The sequence below is a fragment of the Aedes aegypti genome, chromosome 3 (genome assembly GCF_002204515.2).
Source record: "Aedes aegypti strain LVP_AGWG chromosome 3, AaegL5.0 Primary Assembly, whole genome shotgun sequence".
Lineage (NCBI taxonomy): Eukaryota > Metazoa > Arthropoda > Insecta > Diptera > Culicidae > Aedes > Aedes aegypti.
This window is the reverse complement of record NC_035109.1, coordinates 199292953-199317351: the sequence shown is the minus strand read 5'-3', so window position 1 is coordinate 199317351 and position 24399 is coordinate 199292953. Positions and strand designations below refer to the sequence as shown.

General features: G+C 37.6%; 1 protein-coding gene across 3 annotated transcripts in view; it reads left to right on the top strand.

Moving 5' to 3' along the window:
- Window positions 1–24399, top strand: part of LOC5572998 (unconventional myosin-XVIIIa) — a 381144-nt gene that overhangs the window by 123784 nt on the left and 232961 nt on the right. For 2 of the 3 annotated variants that reach the window (XM_021852938.1, XM_021852939.1), the window contains 2 exons: window positions 19772–20115; window positions 20864–21050. In XM_021852938.1, coding sequence (XP_021708630.1) covers window positions 20071–20115; window positions 20864–21050 — 232 coding nt within the window. In that variant the 5' untranslated portion in view covers window positions 19772–20070. Of the gene's footprint in view, window positions 1–19771; window positions 20116–20863; window positions 21051–24399 lie in introns of those variants that run through there. The other variant, XM_021852942.1, reaches the window with a different exon arrangement.

Genomic DNA, 24399 nt, shown 5'->3' with positions numbered 1-24399 from the left:
ATATTACCGAACGTTGTTTACATAGGTGATCAATGTTACCCCATATCGCTAAATCAAAAAATCGCTTAAAACATTTGTTTTAACATGCTAAAATCTTTCAATAAACAAAATACAGTATATAGTCTCGAGCTATGGGTGGCAGTACTTGTTTTAAAAATATAAAATTTGCAACATTTGCATTTTCAAACGAAATATTAAAGAAACATTAAGAAAAATGATCAATGTTACCCCGGATTACGGTACTTATCAACAAAGTTCATGATACTTTCGATGCTAGAAAGTTATTTTTTGATGATTTAGGAAATATTGTATTTTGCCATATGAGAGAAACGGAGAATTTTGTATGGAGACTACAGGCATGTTGAAAAAATCAATCAATGTAAATTTGATTTTCTAATTTAAACCAATTATATCTTATATGAAGGTTTGAGTCCTATGACCCCACAGTTATCGATCGATTAGTGTCGGATCCAACCTTTTACATTAAAAGAAACAAAATAAAAAAACATAAAATTTTAAGGTGATTATAAAACGAAGCCAAACTTCAAATTTCCAAGTGCACAAGACTGGATAATAATGATAACAGTTCGTATTGAAAACCAATCAAACTGGTTGCTTGCTGGTGGTGACCAATGGGATAAATTTTCAACGCTGAACGCTGTTTGGTTCTCAAGTCTTGTGCTCTTGACAATTTGAGGTGTGGCTTCGTTCTATAATCACCTCAATGCAAATACATGAATTGTATCTTTTTTTAAATTGTAACTTCGATTAGTAAACTATTTTGTGTGTAATATTTATTAAGAATTACATTACAATTTAAAAAAAAATATCGGTTTCTGAAAACGCTGTTGTAGATCTAAGATAAACCAGCCTGGGGCTGAAAATCTCAATAATAAAAAAAAAAAAAACTGTTAGGGTGCAGAGCTACTTGGGCACTTCAATGATTGCCAAACGTGAAGGTTTTTCTTGGCCGAATTGTCTTAAAGTATTGCGATAAGAAGCACTTCAATATTGTGGCCAAATATGAGGTCAGTAGCTTTCAAAAAAACCCTTTTGCCCATGTGAATCAAGTGCCAAGAATAGGATCAGGCATGGATCTATTTTCATTTTATGGATCAAATTATGACATATTATAGAGCAGTGTGCAAAATAAAAGGATTTTCAAATTGATGCATTTGCCGTGATTTGGCGAAAGTTAACAGTGTTAAGGCGACACGGGAGACCGTGTTATTTTCCCTATCTTTTGTCTGGTTGGGTGACAAAAGGTCGAAAGACAAAATGTCGAATGCTAAAACGTCGAATGCCAAAACGTCGAAGGGACAAAACGTCGAAGGGACAAAACGTCGAAAGGACAAAATGTCGAATGCCAAAACGTCGAAAGGATGACATGTCGAAGGAACAGAACGTCGGAAAGAAAGAAAATGCGATTGTCTGAAAAAACATTTAACCCTCTAATACCCAAATTTTTATTTTCGATCTGAATATCGTTTTTAGTCATCTAAAATCGTTATAAACACGTTTTGGGCAATGATTTATTTTTGTTCGCAAATCTATGAATTTTGGTTTTTGATTTTTGTAATTTTTATTTTTGAACATCCCTATCCTTTTTCATTTTTTCTTGAAGCCTCTTCTGGTAACTGATTATTGGCAATAACAAAAATACAATTTTTCAAACAATGTTCAAAAATACAAGAAAGATTCAAAAGTCATAAAAAACGTTTCTTATATGTGTGTTATGAGTCAATTTTTAAGCTATAATAAAATCATTATGATTTCCGAACTACGAAAAAAATACCAAAGTGTACCCCGTCTAAAGGCGGGATTGGGTATTAGAGGGTTAACTATTTGATTACTAAGGAATAATAAAAAATCGATAAAAATGAAACGTGAAATCCAAAAACTATACAATATTTGGAATAGACAAGTCAGTGAATTTTTTTCTAATGTTATTACCGTAATATTTCACTGATCTGGAAAAGATTAGAAAAATATATGAAAATAATCAATACTTGTCGGAAACGTTTAAAATTTTTCTTTAATTTTCAGGTTATAAAACAATTATTTAACTGTCTCATCAAAGTGCTAATTTAAGTCAAACATTGAAAGGAATTCTATAACTTTTGTTTCAGTTTGACTTTTTCGCAGTACCGCCACGTTGGACGTTAATGTTCGTTTGAATATGTTTGAAATTGATAATTGTGTCTACTAACACTAGTCTGTTTGAATTCTCTACACAAAAATAAATCAATTGAATAGTACACCCAAAACAAGACTCAATCCAAAAATTAAATAATATCGTTATATATAAAGAAAACGTATAGTTTTCTTACAGAAAATGTAAGATTTCAATACAAATACCGTATATGCAACGATATTATACAATATTTGTAAGGTTTTCATGCACAATCGTATTAAAATCTTGCTGTCACTTGTTGGGCGTACATATTGAAAAACTTGCTGGATATCTTGATTTCTATATATGTGATCCTGAATATCTATGTAAGAAAGGTAAATCAATCTTTCAATTCAATTGTACGTAATCGACAAAAGAATGAGTAATTTTTAAAGAATAAAGAATTCACAAAGAGGGTAACGACTACATCGTTCTGAAATGCTAGTAATTGGTGCCTGCTGCGAAAAGTACAGACAACAATCTTTCAAATTAGTCAATTCCGATCACCAACCACCCAACGGCTTGTTTTTCGCATTCCTCACATTCAGCGTGCTACATCTGATTCTCAAGTTTCTGGAACTTTCTTTTCAATTTCAGCTTGCTTCAAGTGCTGCACTACTTCTTTATTCGTCAGAAATGGATGGTTGTTTGACATTTTTCTGGAAATTTGTTTCATGCTTACTGTGATGAAAATTTTGAATTTGGCTGTTTCCAACGCTGTCTGCATCGCAACCATTTGTCCCTTGGCAACGCTAGTTATTCAAAAACCTTCGCTAGAAAAAATACTGCTTTCGACGTTTTGTCTCTTCGACGTTTTGTCCCTTTCGACGTTTTGGGATTCGACGTTTTGGCATTCGACGTTTTGTCTTTCGACATTTTGTCCCTGAACCCTTTTGTCTCACTCTAACAATTATCATCAAAACTTTGTGGAAGCAAATCTCGAGTTTTAGTGAACCGATGAAGCTGAAAATGTATTGGGTTGTGCGTGCACTACATACATATATAGAATCATAGTGATACATTTTTCGCATCGATATATGGAGTGGTTCTTGGGATTTGCTTCTTGAAATGGATAGGGTGATTATGATGACGTCCCGTACGGCCTTAACTTAACACTACGTCAGATCCTATTGCAAAGAATAGCAAAGTTGGAACTGGAAGCAAGGGTAAAGCGCCCTTTTATGGACAGAAATTAGGAATGGAACAATTCCTTTGCAGCAACAAGTGGAAAGTAAGAGCTGAGTCTGGGTTTGATACCGCGAAGTCGATTTTGGTTGTGAAAAAATTGGATTGAATTTTCTTCCATCTTGAATACTAGTGGCGAAAGTGTAAATTTACACTTTTAATATACCGTCAAACGGGGTGACTTGCAACGGCGGGGTGACTTGCAACACAATGTAACTTACAACTGAATTTCGTCGTAAAACACAAATTTCAAAAGAAAATTCGTTTCAAATCCGTGCTTCAATACGTTTGACTTACAATTCAAGTAAGAGTCACGATTAAAGCTGTTATCATAAATATTTTTATACATTAAACATGATTCATTTGAATTACTTGAAACTGATGCTTGATGAAGGTTCGAAATCGTGAAACATCGTCAAACATGGGATAGATTTAATATACAAAAGTAATACTCTACCTGGTGTTTCTATAACTAATAACTGATAATATGACGAATTTTATTTTACGAAATTGTAGCAACAAGTTTTTAATAACAATATTTTTAATAAAAATGTACCTATGCGGGGTGACTTGCAACACTTTATTTCCAAGCAATTTAGAGTTTTATAAAAGTGAAAAACTTTTGTGTTAGGTCTACTTTATAATCAAAAGAGTAATAATTCATCAATCAGCAACAAACACTCATCAAAAATATTATTCAGTTAAGGTATTCGACCTTAATGATTTAACACATCTTTTTCAAAAAAAAAACACTGCCGAAGTGAATCAAAAGTACCAAGAATAGGATCCGACTCCCTATCAAAACTTATGTCGTTTTCGATTATTCCCGACGGTGCACCGTGCGAGTGTAACAATTGACACCGGAAAATAAAACGGTTTCGGTGCAATATTTTGACAGCGTATGATGGTGTTAGTGAAGGCGTCAATCAAAACAAAATGTCATTGTTCAAACAGATAGAACAGCTGTTTCTGTTATTCATGATGTGCTGTAAGGGATTCGGAAACATTCGATTCATTTGTGTTTTGGATAGTTTGTTAACCCTCTCTTTCCCAGGTGATCCACCGATTTTTGACGAACGCTAACTAAACCGAATTGCTACGATTAGCTCAATAATGATTGGAATAAATTTATACGCTCATTTGTCTCATCAAACATCGAAATAAGTGACCTAAGTGTCAAACTATTGAAAAACAATCAACTAACTATTGAAAAACAATCAAATTTTTTTATGATGATTTTGAATAATACAGCTCATTTGCAACAACTTTTGTTCAAGCACTTATTTTAGAAACCCCATTTTGGCAGTTAAATTGTCGAACAAAGCTGTGGGAAAGAAAGGGTTAATGGTGTTTACAGCACTGGCTAAAAACATTACTATGCCGTGAACGAAAAAAAAAAGTTTGGTACATGAACATTAATTTATTTTTCCTAGGGAATTTATACCATAATATATGTTTCGTAATTTAATAAAATATACAGTGAAACCTCTATGAGTCGATGTTCCATGACTCGATATCGAGTCATGGAACCACGTCCGTCGCACTCGGGCTCAGATTGGGTACCACTTCTAGTACTGCATTTGGTCCCTCGGTAGTGCAAAAGGTACCCAAGTTTGACAGATCGCAGTACACTTTGAACGGCATTCTAGATTACCTTATGAGCCATAAAATATTGGGCAACGGCAAGGGACATGGGGGTCTTTTGATGGAACCATACTAAAAACTTAATTTCATAGTTATTATGATGATCCCTCCAAACAGCTTTTCAAAGCATTTCTGTTCCATGACTCGATATTTCCATGAATCGATGGTCCATTCAGATATTGACTCATGGAGGTTTGACTGTATTTTGAATTCAGAATTTCCATATTTCAATCAGTGAATGAAATTATCGCGTAAATGAGACGAAAATAGGCGTTTTTCAAGCAACCCGACAATTAGTTGCCGCCTTTATCTGCGAGAAACAGATTTCGTGAACTGCTATAATTGTTGATCATTGTGCTGACGAGAAGCCAAGATCGATCCGATAATATGCACTGATCCAACTTTATCGGCTCTAAACTTATCGCGATAATTATCAGACGGGAAATAACAAAAATGTTTGCCGCCGACGGGGTTCGAACCCATATCCATGAGCAAAAACATTGTCAAAACGCGCGTGCACCATAACCACTCGACCACGTCAGCTGAACGAAGGAGGAGAGGAATTTGGTATATAAAAGCTACATGCGGAAGCAAAGGACACTCAAAACGATGAAACAAGAGAAGAAAAGAAGGAAGCCAACTTTTCGTTGCTGGTGATAATATAAATTCGCTGCTGCAGATCTCGTGAGAGCACACTCTCGCAGTACTGGACGGGTAGGATATTATCGCACGTCTCTTTTCGCCGGAAAATCGGCTTGAGCGATAGGCTTATGATTATCGCCGTGACCGATAATTTCACTCCCTGATTTCAATACTGTAAAGACTTGCTATAAGGAAAACTGACTTCACAGAGTGCAATTTGAAGGGAGTAGAGCTAAAAATATACACGACCTCATTTATGTTAATTTAATTCAAATTTGTGCGTCGTAGATGATTGCTCCCAAAACATGTCACAATTTCGAAACAATGAAAACCAAGTACCTACACGGAGAACATATATTTAGTTGACGCAAAGTGAATCTAATTGAGTGAACAATATTTTGCAATGTTTACTCAGCATTTTGTTCTGCTTTATTAACATATGTGAAAAGATTCGTTGCTGCTTTATCGAACTAAAAGAATCATTGCAAAAATCAGAACAAAGTGCGCGTCGGCAAACTTGATACGTGGTCTCCTGCGTGAGAGGTGGTCATCTTAGCACCTGCACTATTTTTTGCAAGTTAGAAGTAACTAGATTTGTGAGAATTACTTGAAGTCTAGGGATATGTGATTTCACGTTAATTTAGTGTTGGCGTAAGTTAATTTTACTTTGAAACAACTATTTGTGCGTAAGTAAAAATAATTAACAGGATAGTAATCGCAACATGAAGAAATTCTTCTGCATGTAGCTGAAAAAGTATCTGCATACTTTCTACATGTGGATATAGGGAGCCGGACCCAATTCTTGCCACTTTTGATTCACTTCGGAAGTGGGGTTTTTTTAAAGCTACAAAGCTCATATTTGGCCACAATATGCGTTGTAGTGGAGTTCCAGACAATTCGGCCGAGAAAAACCCCCCTGCCAAAGTGAATCATGGAAATGCCCAAGTGGTTCTGCACCCTATATAGTGATACTTTTCCAGATCATTGCTAACTTTGCAAACTGAGTTTTATTACTTTGAAATTGGGAGCTGCAATCTCAACAGGCTGCCAAAACGAATGGCGGGTTACTTTTTGAAGGTCTTCATGATCCGAAAAATCTCAACTATACGATTTCCATTACTGACTTTTGTCCCGAGGTCCCATACATTCAAAGCACTGTGCGTCATTCCCTCAGGGGAACGCTGCGTGAAGTTTTGGGCAAATACCCCAATAGTCATGATAAATAACCTCCTCCTTTTCTTGGCATTACGTCCTCGCTAGGACAGAGCCTACTTCTCAGCTTAGTGTTCTTATGAGCACTTCTACAGTTATTAACTGAGAGCTTTCTTTGCCGAAGTTGCCATGTGCGCATTCATATATTGCGCATTTCTTTCACCACTGGACTATCGCAGAAGTTTTTATAAGTGCGGAAACGCCAATAACAGTGCGCAATGGCATCAAATCGGGTAGGTGCCTTTTGGGGACTTATTCTTTGTAAATCAGAAAATAAGTGCTCTGAAAACACCAACGTGACCCTATGCAATCCCGCACTTTTATTCACACTTTCGCACTTATGAGGCCGCACTTCGCAGTCCAGTGGTGAAAGAAATACACAATATCATGTGGCAAGTACGATGATGCTCTATGCCCTGGGAAGTAAAGGAAATTTGAATTTTGCACCTTATCGAAAACGACTGTTTGTAAATCATTGCCAGCCAATCAGCTGCGAATTTGACGTTTCATTAGGGGCGGTCCGTTTTGGGGATTTTTCAAACCAAATACCAATCGGATAAGATATTAAAAATAAATTAGATGGCGCTTCAGAAATCTCAAACCCTCCCTCCCCCATAAACCCTTACGTAATTAATGGACCGCTCATTAGTCACAAAGGCAAATTACCTTTGATTCCTTTGCTGGCGACGATTTTGCCAGTCTTTTAGAAAATTGGCGTAGCGTTTTGTTGTCCATGAAACAGACAATACTAGGGGAGGTGTACCAGTTTTGGCCACCCTAAGGAAATATTGTTTATACATAAATCAAAAGACCTTTGGTTACTGTCAATGCATTAAACGAAAGCTTTCAATCTATGCTCAGCAGGGAAAATATAAAAACTAATCAGAAACATTGTTTTTGTATTAAAAATGGGGGTGGCACCAGTATTATCCTCCCCTTGGTTATGCGACCTTGCCGCGATGGGAGGGCATAATCCATTAGCCCATATGATGGAAACCAAAGGCGTAACCTGTAGTGGTGGTATCACATTTTGGCATTTTTTGCTTAAAGCCGCGTCATAATTCATATGGCATAGACGCAATATATTTCGGATGTGATCCAACGGACATTCTGCGTCATTGATAGAATTGATGCCCATTTCAAATAATTAATCTATTCGAAGTGGACATTAATACTATTGGTGACGTTCAGTTTGCCTTTTGCTAACCAGAATGATCCGTAGCCACTCTTACTATTAGCTAGCTAGATACATCGTTATCATATACGACGTAGGGAATACTTAGGAACTCTTAGGAAAATGACTAGTAGATTCACTGAGTAGAAATAAGTGGCGACAATCTTATTTTAATATGGTTTTTACATTGCCATAATAAGAAATACCTCTTTTGTAACAGCGGTATAAATAATCTAATTCCAGCTTCATTTTCGCAAAATTTACAAGTAGAAAGTAGGCGTTGTGAAGCATTGCATTTGCCACCGAAAAGTGAATCTTGTAGGAGACTGTAATAGAAGCCTAAGGTAACTTTACTCTTCAATATTCACTATAAAAATGACTATGGAAAGTAAGACGCTGAGATCGATCATTAGGGTACACTTGCTAGTTTCGAAAAATTGTTGAACAGACAAGGAAAGCGACTTTTTTCTTTAAGGATATATGAACCTAATGACCAATAAATACTTTTAACAACAAAAAATGAAATTAACTAGAACTACTACTAAACAGCCTAATTTTGTTAAGATTTGACGACACTTGACATTTAAGACTCTAATCTTACGTAAAAGACAATAGTAATCAGAATAGCACTTGTATGACAAATTATTCAAAACCATTTCGACTAGACTATTAGTAATGCTATACTATTTCAAACAAATTCTGATGGAGCTGCTGATTTTCACAATGCTTCCTTTTCTCAGAAGCAAGGGAATATGGGTACTTTTCAAAAACTACCACGTCACAATACTAATAAAAAACAGTGTTCATGTGGGCGCCATTGCCTAGTCCGTCTGAGTATTGGTCCTGGTAGAGGGGAAACTTGGCAAAAGCCAGACCGATACAAAAAAAAAAAAAAAAAAAAAAAAAAAAAAAAAAAAAAAAAAAAAAAAAAAAAAAAAAAAAAAAAAAAAAACAAAAAAAAAAAAAAAAAAAAAATGGGGGTGGCACCAGTATTCGCCACGATTTTGATTTCGGTTCCTGAATTCGCCACCTACGTTGATTTCTTATGGAGGGTGGCGAATCAGGAACACCATGGCGAAAAATAGGTGCAAAGGAGAAAACATTTTAAGAAAAATGATTTTTTTCTATTATTTTCGAGAAAATTTTGCAGTTTCCAAAAATGTTTCCGTGTCATCTTGAAGCAATTTAGCGAACACTGAACAATTGGCAATCATATATGTTGTAAAACGGTATATAATTCGGGGTGGCAAATAACTGCCGTCAAACGGGGTGACTTGCAACGGCGGGGTGACTTGCAACACATTGTAACTTACAACTGAATTTCGCTATAAAACACAAATTTCAAAAGAAAATTCGTTTCAAATCCGTGCTTCAATACGTTTGACTTACAATTCAAGTAAGAGTCACGATTAAAGCTGTTATCATAAATATTTTTATACATTAAACATGATTCATTTGATTTACTTGAAACTGATGCTTGATGAAGGTTCGAAATCGTGACTTAAAAACATGGGATAAATTTAATATACAAAAGTAATACTCTACCTGGTGTTTCTGTAACTAATAACTGATAATACGACGAATTTTATTTTACGAAATTGTAGCAACAAGTTTTTAATAACAATATTTTTAATAAAAATGTACCTATGCGGGGTGACTTGCAACACTTTATTTCCAGGCAATTTAGAGTTTTATAAAAGTGAAAAACTTTTGTGTTAGGTCTACTTTATAATCAAAAGAGTAATAATTCATCAATCAGCAACAAACACTCATTAAAAATATTATTCAGTTAAGGTATTCGACCTTGATGATTTAACACATCTTTTTCCCATACAAAAGTAGCTCAATTATTTTCTTACAAAAAGTTATTCAAAATGCTGTTGTACTGTTTCCAATGCTTTAAATACATGAATAACAATACTTAACAAGTGTGACAAATAAAAAATACCAACATTTTGTTGGCAAAAAGTAAATTAGCATTGAGTGTTGCAAGTCACCCCGCATAAGGACATTTAAAAAAATTCACCTTTTTGATGACTTTTGATATGATAAAATAATTCGATTCAATCTTCTGTCATCCCATTCTGTAGGTGGGCCGGCCATTAAAAGTTCTAAAAGGAATTCATATTTTTATATAATGTTTAGATCATGGTTTTGGTTGATTGAAGTTGAAAAGTGTTGCAAGTCACCCCGTTTGACGGTATCATAATTTTCGCGTTTTTTTTAGAACTCCATTAGTTTAAGACCTTCCAATTTATTAGCATAAGTGGTGGTTTTTAGATTAGTTAAGTTAAGAATAAAGTGTACATAGTTATTATAAGAGAAAAAGTGGCGTAAATAATGGATGAACGGTGATGTCCACAATGGGATAGAAATCGAGGATTGCTCGATTTCGGAAGGTAAGACTTTTGACGAGAGAAAAAAGACTCCAAAAAGACTACAAACAGAAATGGGACGAAAAAAAAGAAAATGGCGGAATTGCGATAGGAATAGACACGACTGATGGTTGCCAATATGGCGGACACAGGAAACATTACGAACACATCATCAGACACGCAGACAAAGGTAGATCAAATACACGATAAAAGACCTCACACAAACACGGACACAACCAACAAGAATGACACACACACAACAACAAGATAACTACGATACACATGGTACCAGATCACAGAGAAACAAGAAAAAGAATGAAAAGGATGTTTTGAATGTTTTTTGGACCAATCCCGTGCAACCAGTGTTACAATTTCTTCATAGATCTTTATCCCGCGATGGCGATCCCCAACGATTCAAAACGAATCGATGTCGATCGCTATCGAAAATCACTCACTGGTTGACCTGGATGGGATAAAATAATGTGCACACAGTGTTTTTCATTGAACGGCAGAACAAAGATGAAAAATCAATCCACTCCATGTTGATAGCCAAAATCCTTCACAATGTCGGAGTTAAACAAAATAAAGAGCTCAAAAGTGCAGGGTATGACAGATTTAGGATTACATTCCACATACTGAAAGGTGCTGAAGTATTGATGAACTTCGCATTGTTGAAAGAAAGCAATTACATACCGAACATGCTGAAACAATAGGAGTTGTCCGCAATGTACCACATAGAATCACAGATGAGGAGATAACCAATAACATTCAGGCAGGGAAGATGTTCTTTAAAGTTGAAATAATCAATAAGATGAAGAAGGTAGATGGAGACAATGTGCTAGTTCCGAAATTTACCATAAAAATCTATGTTGAAGCACAGGAGCTTCCGGAAGAAGTATCGATATATGGAATAGTAGCAAAGGTCAATGTTTACATTTTCCTAGTAAAACAGTATGTGAGATGTTGGAGGTTTGGGCACATTAAGACATGCAGGAGTTCAAGGCTGTGATGCGTGATATGTGGGTTGGATTACGAAAGCGATATTTGCTGGGATGCTCCAACTTGTGTACATTGTAATGGTAGCCACAAAGCAAACGATAGGAATTATCCGGAAAGAATAAGGCAAAACATGATTCTACAAGCTATGGCTAGAAAGAAACTAACTTTCGCTGAGGCAAACATAAAATTTCCCCGAAACAGATCAGTACAGGACAAACTACAACCAGCAATAAACAGGAATTCCCAACCCTACCAAATCAAGAAAAACAAAAGCAAAACAATACAGCAAATAAATACCAACTGTACCGTCTCCCGACGGAATCGCAAATCATGCACCACCCTATTCCCATGCGTACCCATCACCACCCTAATTACAAACCCAGCCAAGCCAACTGCAGTCTCAACCAGTGATGCCACATACACAGATTTATCTCTAATTACACAGATTTTTTCCTGTTCTTGCCTACAGATATCTGTGATCACAGATCACAGATTTTTAGATGAAAAAGATTTTAAGATATTTCACAGGTTTAGGACATGGTTTTGGAAGCTAACATCAAAAATGCCATTACTCTGTTTAGTTTTTCTCAAAACCTTAAGAATTTCAAATTTAAAGAATCAATTATACATACATCTATAACTTACTTTTTGAACAATCAGTTCAAATTAAAAATCTTTAACATGCCCAGAACAGCCATAATACGTAAAGGTACTTTTTGATCAAAAAATAAATAAAATTTTGGATTTTATGTGACACAGATTTTTACTAAGATTTTTGAAGGTTGACTTAAGATAAAAAGATTTTTTCAGGCCGAAAACACAGATGAGAGTTGGAAAAAATGTGGCAACACTGGTCTCAACGGCTGCATCAGTCTACTTTCACCCGATGCTGAGTACGCACCGTTTGCGTAGCAACAAATGAAATATTACCAAACTCTATGTTAACCCTTTCCTTCCCATGGTAGCACAGGTGATCCACCACTTTGCGTATGTCGTATATAAACTGTACAAGTTAGATCATATCCATTTTTACACCACATGTTCACATATGTTCATGAAATAATGTACAAGTTTCATAAAAATAATCACTTGGATTTTCAGTTAAAGCATAATAACCGAAGTAAAGTCAGCATTTTTTCTGATTTAAATAAAGTGGATTTTCAAAACTTCTATATTTAGAAATATAAATATGATTTTCACCAAACAAAAAATAAAAACAAGCTAAATTGAATAACTTTTCCATGATTCAGTTGAGTTTTTAGAATATTCATTACATAAAACTATTGATTTTGCGGAAAATTAGGTGGATCACTGGTGATCCATTGGGAATAAAACGACATTTTCGTCAATTCTGTTCTAACCTCTCTTTTCGAAAACAAAACTATCATCATGTCTTGGAAAGTGATTTTAAGTTGGAAAGAAAATTGTAAGACGCTGTGGGCGATCAACAAACCAAAATACTCAGCAGTAGCTATAAGCACGGTTTGACGAAGTAGAACATTGCCCGTTGAATACCGTTCTGTGCAAATATCAATAATCATTCAGTTCATTTAAATACATTAAGTGTGATGTTTGCTTGTGTCTTAAAAAATACAAAAACTATTTCCCAACTTTTTATTTTATTCCAGAATTGTATAAATAAATAAATAAATTGTATGAGTAAAAACAATGAAATAGAAAAATATTGATACTTCTTTCTTACCCTAGTTGCAGTCATCTTCCCAATGGATCACAGGTGATCCATTGGGAAGATGTATTTTTTTCATTTCTATTCATATTTTCGAGTAAAACTTTAAATCTTTTGTTCTGGTGATATATCCAGATATCACATTTTCTATTTTTAAACTACGAAAAACCTCGTGGGAAAGAAAGGGTTAAGAAGAATAGAATAAAGTTCATAGTTTTTAGCGTAGCCGTCCGCGTTCAACTCCTTCGCACAAGAAAAGTTGGCCCTTGCCAATCCTTCCGCGAAAGTGATCCTTCCACCGCGAAGTGGGTTGTTCCGCCGTGTTTCCCCCCAAAAGTGTTTACAGTCCGCTGCCTTTCGACCCTCCCTGCTGGCTAGATGTTCCGTTCCGAACCGAATTGGAAGTGCCGTGTAGTGGATTTCCCGTGAAGATTCTGCCGGATTTGACCGCCGGCCGAGTGGTGGATCCGGATAAGAAAACAGCCAGAAAATCCCTCCTTCATTGTGCCGCCGCCGAGTGCGCAAGCGAAAAAAAAGTTTGTGACGATCCAGCCGGATCGAGTGTCGACCGTCCGCGTCGTCGGCGTGCGAAAGTGAAAAAGTTGATTGCACACGCTGTGCATGTCAAAACATGTTCGTTTGAGACGAGCTACGCTAGTGTGGAACAAAGTGGAAAGCGAACCAAACAGTTTGCACCCGCTTTTGCGAGTGCCCGAGCAAAAACTTCGAACCAAAAAATTGTGTCGCGAGTGGCGATTGAAAAGTTTTAGTGCGTTCGAGAAAAAGTGCGCTGTGTAAAAGTGTTTACGCGACGAGTTGAGTAGAACTGTGCGCGATCCTGAATAAGAAGAGCGTGAAGAAAACAGTGCTAAATGCCGCCTGTGACGCGGTCGAAGCAAGCCGATGAAAAGAACACTAATCAGCAACAGCAGAGCCAAGATTCGGCGTATCGTTGCCGATACTTCCGGATCGTTTTACGAATTCGCTTAGTGGGGAAGCAGAAATGGATCCAGAAACGAAGGAGTTTGAGAAGACCGTAAAGCAGCGCAACCAAGTGAGAATGAAGCTGGTAAGGATTAATAGGATGCTGGCCAGCAACCAAGAAATTGGATTGGCACAACTGAATGTGCTGTCCAAGAGTCTGTCTGCCACCTACGTGGAGTTCAGAAGATTTTGGCCAGCAAAGCCAGCTGCTATCCCTTCAGCCAGTGCTACAGCGCCTCAAGTGGTTATCCAAAAACAACCACTAAAAGCGCCAATTCCAACGTTCGATGGGAGCTATGCCGCCTGGCCTAAGTTTAAGGCCATCTTCCAAGATCTGATGGAGAACTCGAGGGATAGTGATGCAATCAAACTCTATCACCTCGACAAGGCGCTCATCGTGAGGCAGCTGGTGTGCTGGATACGAAGGTCCTCAGTGAAGGTGATTACGACCAAGCTTGGGACATTTTGACCGATCGCTTCGAAGAATGAACGCGTGATTGTGGAAACTCACATCCGTGGTTTGTTGTCTCTCAAAAAAGATGACCTTGGAGACCCACAAAAGGCTTCGAGCGCTCCTGCATGAAGTCACCCGTCATGTCAAGAGCCTCCGCTACCTCGAGCAAGAAATGACCGGAGTATCGGAACACATCATTGTGAATCTGATCATCTCAGCGCTGGACAAGTCAACCCGGAAGGCCTGGGAAAGTACACAGAAGAAAGGACAGCTTCCAAAGTACTCGCAGACCATCGATTTCCTGAAGTCCAGGTGTCTGCGATGCAGCGTTTCCAACAACGAACCCCACAGTGAAGCCGAGGCAATTCCAGCAACTTCCGAAGCTACCCCAGAAGAGCCATGCAGTTTCCACTGCTATTTCGCAAGCGTGTGAGATTTGTGGTGGCGAACAATCGAAACATTCAGTGCACGGCATTGGACAAGCTGAGTGCTTCCCAGAAGCAAGAGAAGGTTCGAGCTGCAGGAGTTTGCTACAACTGCCTGCGTAAAGGGCACCGCTCCCGAGAGTGTCCATCCGATAAGTCGTGCCACAAGTGCCAACGTCGCACCACACGCTGCTCCATGATGGTGGGGCACCCATCCAAGTGACGAAGTCGAACGTTTCCCTTCCCGCGGAGTCCGTGGTAAACCTACCACCGGTTCCGGCTGCTCCGGTTCAACCGAAGTCGGGGCAGATGAATCCTCCTGTGGACCAACCTGTGTCCACTACCTGTTCGTCGAACTTCGCCCAGTCGTCCAGACGGTAATGCTGCTTACCGCAGTGGTGCAGGTGTTTGACAAGCGAAATCCGCCATTCCATGCCATGTCCTGCTGGACAGCGGCTCTCAGGTAAATTTTGTGACCGAAGAATTAGCAAATCGCCTAGGTTGCCGAAGAAGCCAGCTAACGTCCCGATTACTTGTATCCACGTCTTGCGCACCCTCGTCCGCGACAAGGTAACCCTGAGAATTCGATCCCCGAGTGTCCAGCTTTCAAGCCAGCCTGGAGTGCCTAGTGACACGAGAGTGACGGGCACGATTCCATCGTCAAAGATCAACATCAACCACTGCGACATTCCTAACGGAGTGGTTCTGGCCGATCCTGAGTTTCACACGCCCGACCAAGGTGGGTCTACTTATCGGCCGCTGAGCTTTTCTTCGATATTTTGAAGCCAAGTCAGCTCAATCTAGCGGACAACCTTCCGATGTTGTGAGACACTCATTTTGGGTGGTCGTTACCGGCGTCATCGTCGAGCCTCAAAGTCACCAACGTTTTCGTTCAGCAATCCAACCACGCTACCGTTGAAGATGTCGAGGCGAATGATGCAGCAGTTCTGGCAAATCGAGAAAGTGCAGACGTTCCCAAGCTTTCGTCCGAGGAGTTGCCTGCGAAGCCCACTGCTTGTCCACCTATCAGCGAGATGAAGATGACGATTCATCGTGAAGCCTACCGTTCAAGCAGAACATCAACCAGCTAGACGATTGCCGTGCTCTCGCACTCAAGAGATTCCTGATGCTGCGAGAAGATACTCGTCCGCAACCCTGAACTGCAGGCGCAGTACGTGGAGTTCCTCCGGGAGTACGAAGCTCTTGGACACTGCCACGAAGTTCCGTGAAACCGACGACCCTCCAAATCAGCTAGCGTACTTATGCCGCATCACGCGGTGTCGTGTTCGAAGCCAGCGCCAAGTCTTCAGCATCCGAGCTGTCCCTGAACGAAGCACTGCGGGTTAGGACCTGTAGTTCAAAACGAACTGCATTTCATCGTCCTGCCCTTCCGGAAGTTCAAGATAGTGTTCTCCGGAGACGTATCCAAAATGTACCGCCAGGTACTGCATGCAAAGCAAGACCATCGTTTTCTGCGAATCTTTTGGAGACCCCACCCGTTTGCAACTGCCTGCGGGTCCTGGAAGTTGTCTACCGTAACCTACGGTACCTCATCGGCACCATTCCTAGCTACTAGGTGCTTGGTGCAGTTGGTGGAAAGAAGACAGCGATGCTTCCCCAATCGCCTCTCGTATCGTGAACGAAGAAACGTATATGGACGATGTGCTCTCCGGCGCAGACTCGGTGGAAGAGGCCATCGAGCCCCCCAACGACAACTGAAGCAATTCCTCGAGCAAGGAGATTCCCCATTCATAAGTGGTGCTCAAACTCCGTAGAATTTCTCGAGCACATCCCTGAAGAAGATCGCGAGCAGAAGAAGTCATTGGAAGAAACGAGGAGTGAACGAAGCCATCAAGGTGCTCGGTTTGTTCTGGAATCCGAGTGCTGATACCTTGTTCATCGCTAACCATCCGAAGGCCACGACAGCAGCCGGTTGGTGTAGCCGGTCATAGTATTGGCGAAGCTCCCTGGCTCAGCGACTGTGACAACTCATCACCAGTAAGTCGAAGTTGGGCTCCTCTGCATGACCTTTCCATTCCTCGGAAAAAGTTGTGCGCTGCTCTCCTCACCCGGTTGGTGCAAAAGGTGTTACCAGCCCTGGGACATGACGTTCCGGGAAATTGTGCTGTGGTGCGACAGTACGATTGTCCTGGCCTGGATACGAAAGCCGGTCAACCAACTACAGTTGTTCGTACGAAATCGAATCGCTGTAATCCAAGAGAATACCGGAGACTACAGATGGGAGTATGTCCGGTCCCTGCGAAACCCCGCTGATATCGTTTCCCGAGGCCAACTACCAGAAGCACTGAAGAACAACCAGCTTTGATGGAATGGCCCGGACTTCCTCCAAAAGGTGGAATACGACATCGACTTGCCCCAGTTCGTTCCAGACGATCAGTTGCCCGAACTCCAAGTTCAGTAGCTTTCGAGCCATTCAACGTATCATGGGGTACGTGGCTGCGATTCGTCAACAACTGCCGAAACCCTCGCAATCTGCGCGTAGCAAGCCGGCATCTGACCGTCGGTGAACTTCGTCGTTCAACTGAAGGAATCATCCACGTAATCGTAAGAGACTCGCCAACCTTCGTACGATTTACTCTGATGGCCTATTGAGAGTGGGCGGCCGTTTGGATCGCTCGCTGCTACCCTTCGAGAATCGTCATCCCATCATCTTGTGCAGGATAAGAAGCTGTGGGTACGCCAAAATAATTTAAAAATTAGTTTTGAACTTAATTATTTAACAAAAACTGCTTAAAGCCGCAATTTTTCAACGAAAAATCCTTGAATTTCTAAATTTTTTGTCAGTTAAACGTCATTACTTAAGCTTACTTTTGAGACCATCTTGAAGGTTAAACAAATGAGGTATTTCTCAATTGTTAACCTTCAAAATGGTATCAAAAGTAATTTTTCATGATTTTATAACAAAAATATTTTTGAATTTCAAAAAAAAAATTTTTTTTTAATTGAGTCAAAACAATTTCCAAATTCAAATTCTTGTATACGCAGTTTAAAATCAACTAAATTAGCTTCGAAAGCTTGCAAAAAGATCTAATCGGATGAGTATTCATGAAGTTATGGCCAAACAAAGATGATTTTTTTAGTTAAAAAAGGAACAAATTAGAGAGAACTGCTTTTAAACTAAGACTAGTTTTCATTTTTGGACAAATTTGATATTATACAAACTTATCAATTTAGTTTGGAAGAGAATGATATAAGGAGAACGTATAGCTTAAAATTGATTGGAAAATAATAAGTTTGAAGACTTTACTGAAGGTCATATTTCATAACTTGAAAAAAATCAGCTACCATAGGGGGCGGTTATAAATAGGAAATCGGTGAACAAGTTATAAATTCTTGCAATTTGATATGTATTCGTGCTCTACATGCAAAGCATTTCTTCTGTTAAGAGGGGGAGGTACTAAGGTTTTCACCCCCTCCCCCCCTCCATGTATTGACTTAAGTGATTTCAGCTTTATTCACTCACATGTACCAGAAGAGGTGAACAAAGTGCAGAAGCTGTACAATCGGTCCATGCACGAGTTCACTATTTTGACATTTGACGAATTAGACGAATTCACTCGTTGCCATGGTCACGTAAATAACACGGCTCCGCTCAAACGTCACATAGTGAACTCGTGCATCGGTCCATTAAGGCTTTCTACGTGTATTGTTGAGCAGCCTACAAATGATTTTACATTTAAAACTCAAAAAATAAGATACTTGACAGTTACCATTTGTTGTTAATCAAGTTATGTTTTGGTAAACTGAACATACGACATTTAAGCGGTTACCACCAATCTGGTCGCAAATGGACGCAACTGCATTTATGTGCAAAATGTAATATAACTATATAGGTAAGTGTCATAGAAGAATGCGATGGAGGGATTCGGAGGGGAAACATTTTTTCGTCTTGGTTTTTTTCGAATAACAGCTGTACATCAGCGATGTAGTTTCTAAACAAAATATGCAAATGTTAATTTTATTTTTCTTAAAGATCGACTAAAACCTTATTGAAAACTAGTGCTGTTGATAGCGTACATGTAAAGTATCGTTAATATTTTTACGCTGTCAGTGTTGAAAATATTTAGATTTTTATGATTTATGTCTCCACTTAACTCACCTCACTTAAATGACCCATATCAAAACGAAAACCAAGAAATCAGCAAAAACAATTATGGAACCTTGTCCTATAAGTATTTAACATGATAAAATATCACGATTTTGTTGAAGTTGATTTTTTTGATTATGACCTCTGTGCGCCACCTCTAAATCTTAATATTTGTTGGCTCAAATTTGAGGGGTTTCCCATTTTATGTCATTCGAATTCAGAAGAGTATGCGAATTTTTTAGTTTTGAGAACTTTCGAAAAAATAAGCCGCACCCTACTGTTGCAAGAGGAAAATTATTATCTAGTTTAATAGAAATGACAAACCTGGTCATATTTAATGATGGAGCACACTTATAAATCACCGAAAACAACGACTTCTACAATAAACTTAACAAACACCAGATGTTTCAGATAAAATAGAATGAAAAGTAATTGACGACAAATTTAAAGTAATCACAAAATAATAACATTTGATATTCAAAATACAGCTAAACTATACACAACAAATAAAGAAGTTCTGAATAAAACCGGCAATTGAAAACATTAACAAAATAGTCCCAAACCAAATCCATAATCAGTATCTGATCTTATCTAGGTAATTTAAAATTAATTGTGTCCACTAGACCCGTATTGTAAAACCGATTAAGGACACAATATATACCATGTGTCGCAAAGTAACGGTAAATAATTCTACTGTTTTTTTTTTCAGTTGGCTCCAGAACAAGTATTGAATGATGACACGGGAACCGAGTGTGGATAATACATCAAGAAGGGTTCACGGCTGCGACAAAGTTGTGTTCGGGATCAGAAAAAACTACGGTGCAGCTACACCATAATGGAGAAAAACTGAGTTTTTATGATGAAGACATTGAGAGGGCCAATCCAGAATCATTGGATTTAGTAGAAGATATTTGTCAACTAATACACCTGAATGAATCATCGGTATTGCACGTATTACGACAAAGATTTTACAATAATCTAATTCACACCCGAGCTGGTCCAGTTCTGATGGTTATCAACCCTATTGCATCATTATCACTTTATTCTGAAAAGGTAAGTCAACATACCTACATACATAATCGCTGGCGCAAAAACACTTTTAGTATTTCATCATTATGAGTCCTCCTTTTTCCCATGGTAGATCCAGAGCTCGCATTGATTGAATGCTATGGCAATAGTACTAGAATATGATTCTAATACTCATTAGGCAATACAATATCCAATGAAAGTTTAATATTTTAACCCAATAGTACAATCTATTGACTCAAACAATGAACAATGAAGTTACTATTGAAAAACAACGTACTAACATTATACTTCAGCACTTTTTATATAGAAACACTTTACGCAAAGAAATGGCCGATCAAAATTCATGGGAAAGAAAGGGATAAAGATGACTTTATTTCGAGTCACCTACTAATTTTATTTATCAAACGGTGAAAAAACGATTATATAGTTTAGATTTTAACCAATGTTCTGTTTATAAATTCTCTATTTACTAGGTCATGTAAAGTTACTACTCTAGGGAAACTATTCACAAGTTTCCAATAACGCTGAAGGGGTGAAAAGTGGTATTGAAATGTTAGAGATGCGTAAAAAAATGTAAATTATTGATACCAAAACCGGTCAGTCCACGACCGAGGGTTTCACAAAATTCGTTCTTCAGCGTTGATGAAATTTGTGAATGAATCCTAGTCACAATTTCCGATGTAGATGTTGTCGGAATCTTAAACACAGTACGAGATCTATTTTTTCAAGTTATCTAATCTAAGTGTGTATACGCTTCCATTGTTTCTTTTAGATCGTCTCTATGTTTTGTGGTTGTAAATCTGAAGACATGCCGCCTCATATATTTTCGCACGCTCAAACAGCATATCGAGAAATGATAGAAACTCGTCGCGATCAAAGCTTAATTTTCATCGGGCGATCCGGTTCTGGCAAAACTACGAGTTTGAAACATGCTCTGTACTATTTAGCATTAGCAGCTGGTAAGTTTTCTTACACGTTTTTACACTTTTTGAATACCCTATTACTTTCAGCACTTGAATCCCTTTCTTTCCCACGAGGTTTTTCGTAGTTTAAAAATAGAAATGTGATATCTGGATAAATCACCAGAACAAAAGATGTAAAGTTTTACTCGAAAATATGAATAGAAATGAAAAAATATTTTTTGTGGTGGATCACCTGTGATCCATTGGGAAGATGACTGCAACTAGGGTAAGAAAGAAGTATCAATATTTTTCTTCAGCTACATAGGGGGCGGTTATAAATAGGAAAGTCGGTGAACAAGTTATAAATTCTTGCAATTTGATATGTATTCGTGCTCTACATGCAAAGCATTTCTTCTGTTAAGAGGGGGAGGTACTAAGGTTTTCACCCCCTCCCCCTCCATGTATTGACTTAAGTCTTTTACTCGAAAATATGAATAGAAATGAAAAAATATTTTTTGTGGTGGATCTCCTGTGATCCATTGGGAAGATGACTGCAACTAGGGTAAGAAAGAAGTATCAATATTTTTCTTTTTCATTGTTTTTACTCATACAATTTATTTGAACAGTGTGTTCGGCACACCTCTCGTCAATTCTGGAATAAAATAAAAAGCTGGGAAATAGTTTTTGTATTTTTTGAGACACAAGCAGTGATGTTTGTATTCAATGTATTTAAATGAACTGAATGATTATTGATATTTGCACAGAACGGTATTCAATGGGCCAATGTTCTACTTCGTCATACCGTGCTTATAGCTACTGCTGAGTATTTTGGTTTGTTGATCGCCCACAGCGTCTTTCAATTTTCTTTCCAACTTAAAATCACTTTCAAAGACATGATGATAGTTTTGTTTTCGAAAAGAGAGGTTAGAACAGAATTGACGAAATGTCGTTTTATTCCAATGGATCACCAGTGCACAGTGGGACGGATTGAGGTTTTAGGAGGAAAGATGGAACTCACGCTTTCAATTGTGATTTTACGTAAAAATGATGTTCTACAAAGTTGTTCCTATTATAAAACAATTTTTTGGTCGGAACGAAAATTAGGGTGGCCCTTTGTAAAAAAAGATAACCATCAAAACTTTTTTATTTTAAGAAATATTGATATAGTTTGTTCTACAAAGTTGAAGATCGGAAAATTTTAAGCTGATTTGACAAAAAAAGTTTTTTCCTAGCTCGAAAATTGACCGCTTTAGAGCATTTTTCGCTATTGATGTAGGGTGGCCATCAAAAATGGGTTTTTGTGTTTTACTTTTATTATTAAATTGAAATTTTCAAGTTTCTCAGCAAAACTGTCTTCCCATCACTTCCCAGCTAATTATAGATATAGCTAATGGATACAAATAGATACAAGAGTCTTTTCGTAATGAAAATTTCATTTACTTCCTTGGACATAAAGTATCATTTATACTAATACATACGATATACGAATGCAAATTACAAATATGGCAGAAAGCTTTTAGTTAATAATTGTTAAAGTGCTATTGACAACAATAACTTGAGAAGTATGATCTGTTCCATAGGGGACGCAATGCCAAAACAAATTTTGTTGATACAATTTTCAACTAATGAAAAGTTGCCGACATTTCCATAACAAAAAAAACATTTTTATATGTGTCTATAGTTGGAGAAACAAAGAGAATTGTGTTGGCATGACGATAGTGTTTGTCAGCCTAAATTGCAAACAAAAATCGTATTATTCTTCTACGGATCTGTTTGTTAATGATATGACTGATTATATGCTATTAACTGTTAATAACAGATTTTAAAAAGGATCTCCCAAATATACTACAAGGTTCAATTTTCTGGCAAGGCTATGTCTAAACTATAGCCTTAATTAATCAAAACATATATACATGATCAAATAATGCACATATTTAAAGCGAAAGATAATTATTGCCTCGCAAAAAAATCTTTTTATTTGTCCCAGCCACATCTACATGTAAAAAACGTTGTTTTTCATAAAAAAATGTTTATAACTATTCACCTTCAAAAATTGTACAGGCCTCAAAATATGCATTTCAATCGGCTCTAAGACGAAGGGGAAACAACTTGGCTGAGAAATTTAAAAAAAAAAATTAAACACAAAAACCTATCTTCGAAGGACCACCCTACATCAATAGCGAAAATGTTCTAAAACGATCAATTTTTGAGCTAGGAAAAAACTTTTTTGTCAAATCAGTTTAAAATTTTCCGATCTTCAACTTTGTAGAACAAACTATATCAATATTCCTTGAAATAAAAAGTTTTGATGGTATCTTTTTTTACAAAGGGCACCCTAATTTTCGTTCCGACCAAAAAAATTGTTTTCATAATAGGAACAACTTTGTAGAACATCATTCTTACGTAAAATCACAATTGAAGGCGTGAGTTCCATGTTTCCTCCTAAACCCTCAATCCGTCCCACTGTGCAGTGATCCACCTAATTTTCCGCAAAATCAATAGTTTTGTGTAATGAATATTCTAAATACTCAACTGAATCTTGGAAAAGTTATTCAATTTAGCTTGTTTTTATTTTTGTTTGGTGAAAATCATGTTTATATTTCTAATATAGAAGTTTGAAAATCCACTTTATTTAAATTAGAAAAATGCTGACTTTACTTCGGTTATTATGCTTTAACTGAAAATCCAAGTGATTATTTTTTATGAAACTTTGTACATTATTTCATGAAACATATGTGAACATGTGGTGTAAAAATGGATATGATCTAACTTGTACAGTTTATATACGACATACGCAAGTGGTGGATCACCTGTGCTACCATGGGAAGGAAAGGGTTAAAACAGAAACAATTAAAACATCTTTCACTTATCACTTTATGTACATAACAATCATGATTGATAGCATATCGTGATAACTGTTTTCTCTCAATTGTTATACAGCAATCATACGATAGGGGGTGTGGAGTGGCATGTTGATAAAATCCATTTCAACATGCTCTCAATTGGGTGGCACTAATGCTTGCTTTTGAGGCTCTCGCTGAGATAAAGTAGTTTTTTTTTTCAAGGCACTCCGTGCTCGTGGCCACTACTGTGCCGGAATCAGTTTATCTGTATCTACTTTAACGATACAAATCTCCCTGGGCTTGGGATTATATTTTCCAGGGAGCGATGAATTTTGATAATTGATCGCTGTTGTTAGTAGTTTTGATTAGATGTTGGGTAAATTTCAAAGCAATGGCAACCTTTTTATTACAAAATTTAGATTTTATCTTCTGACCTTAAGATTCTGGTTAAACTACTGTACTATGCAGTTGGGCTGCACTAGGCTATCACTCATCAAATTACTTTCACTTCGGGAAAATATAATTTCAAGATGGCGAGAAGATACGAAACTGAGGGTGGGTTA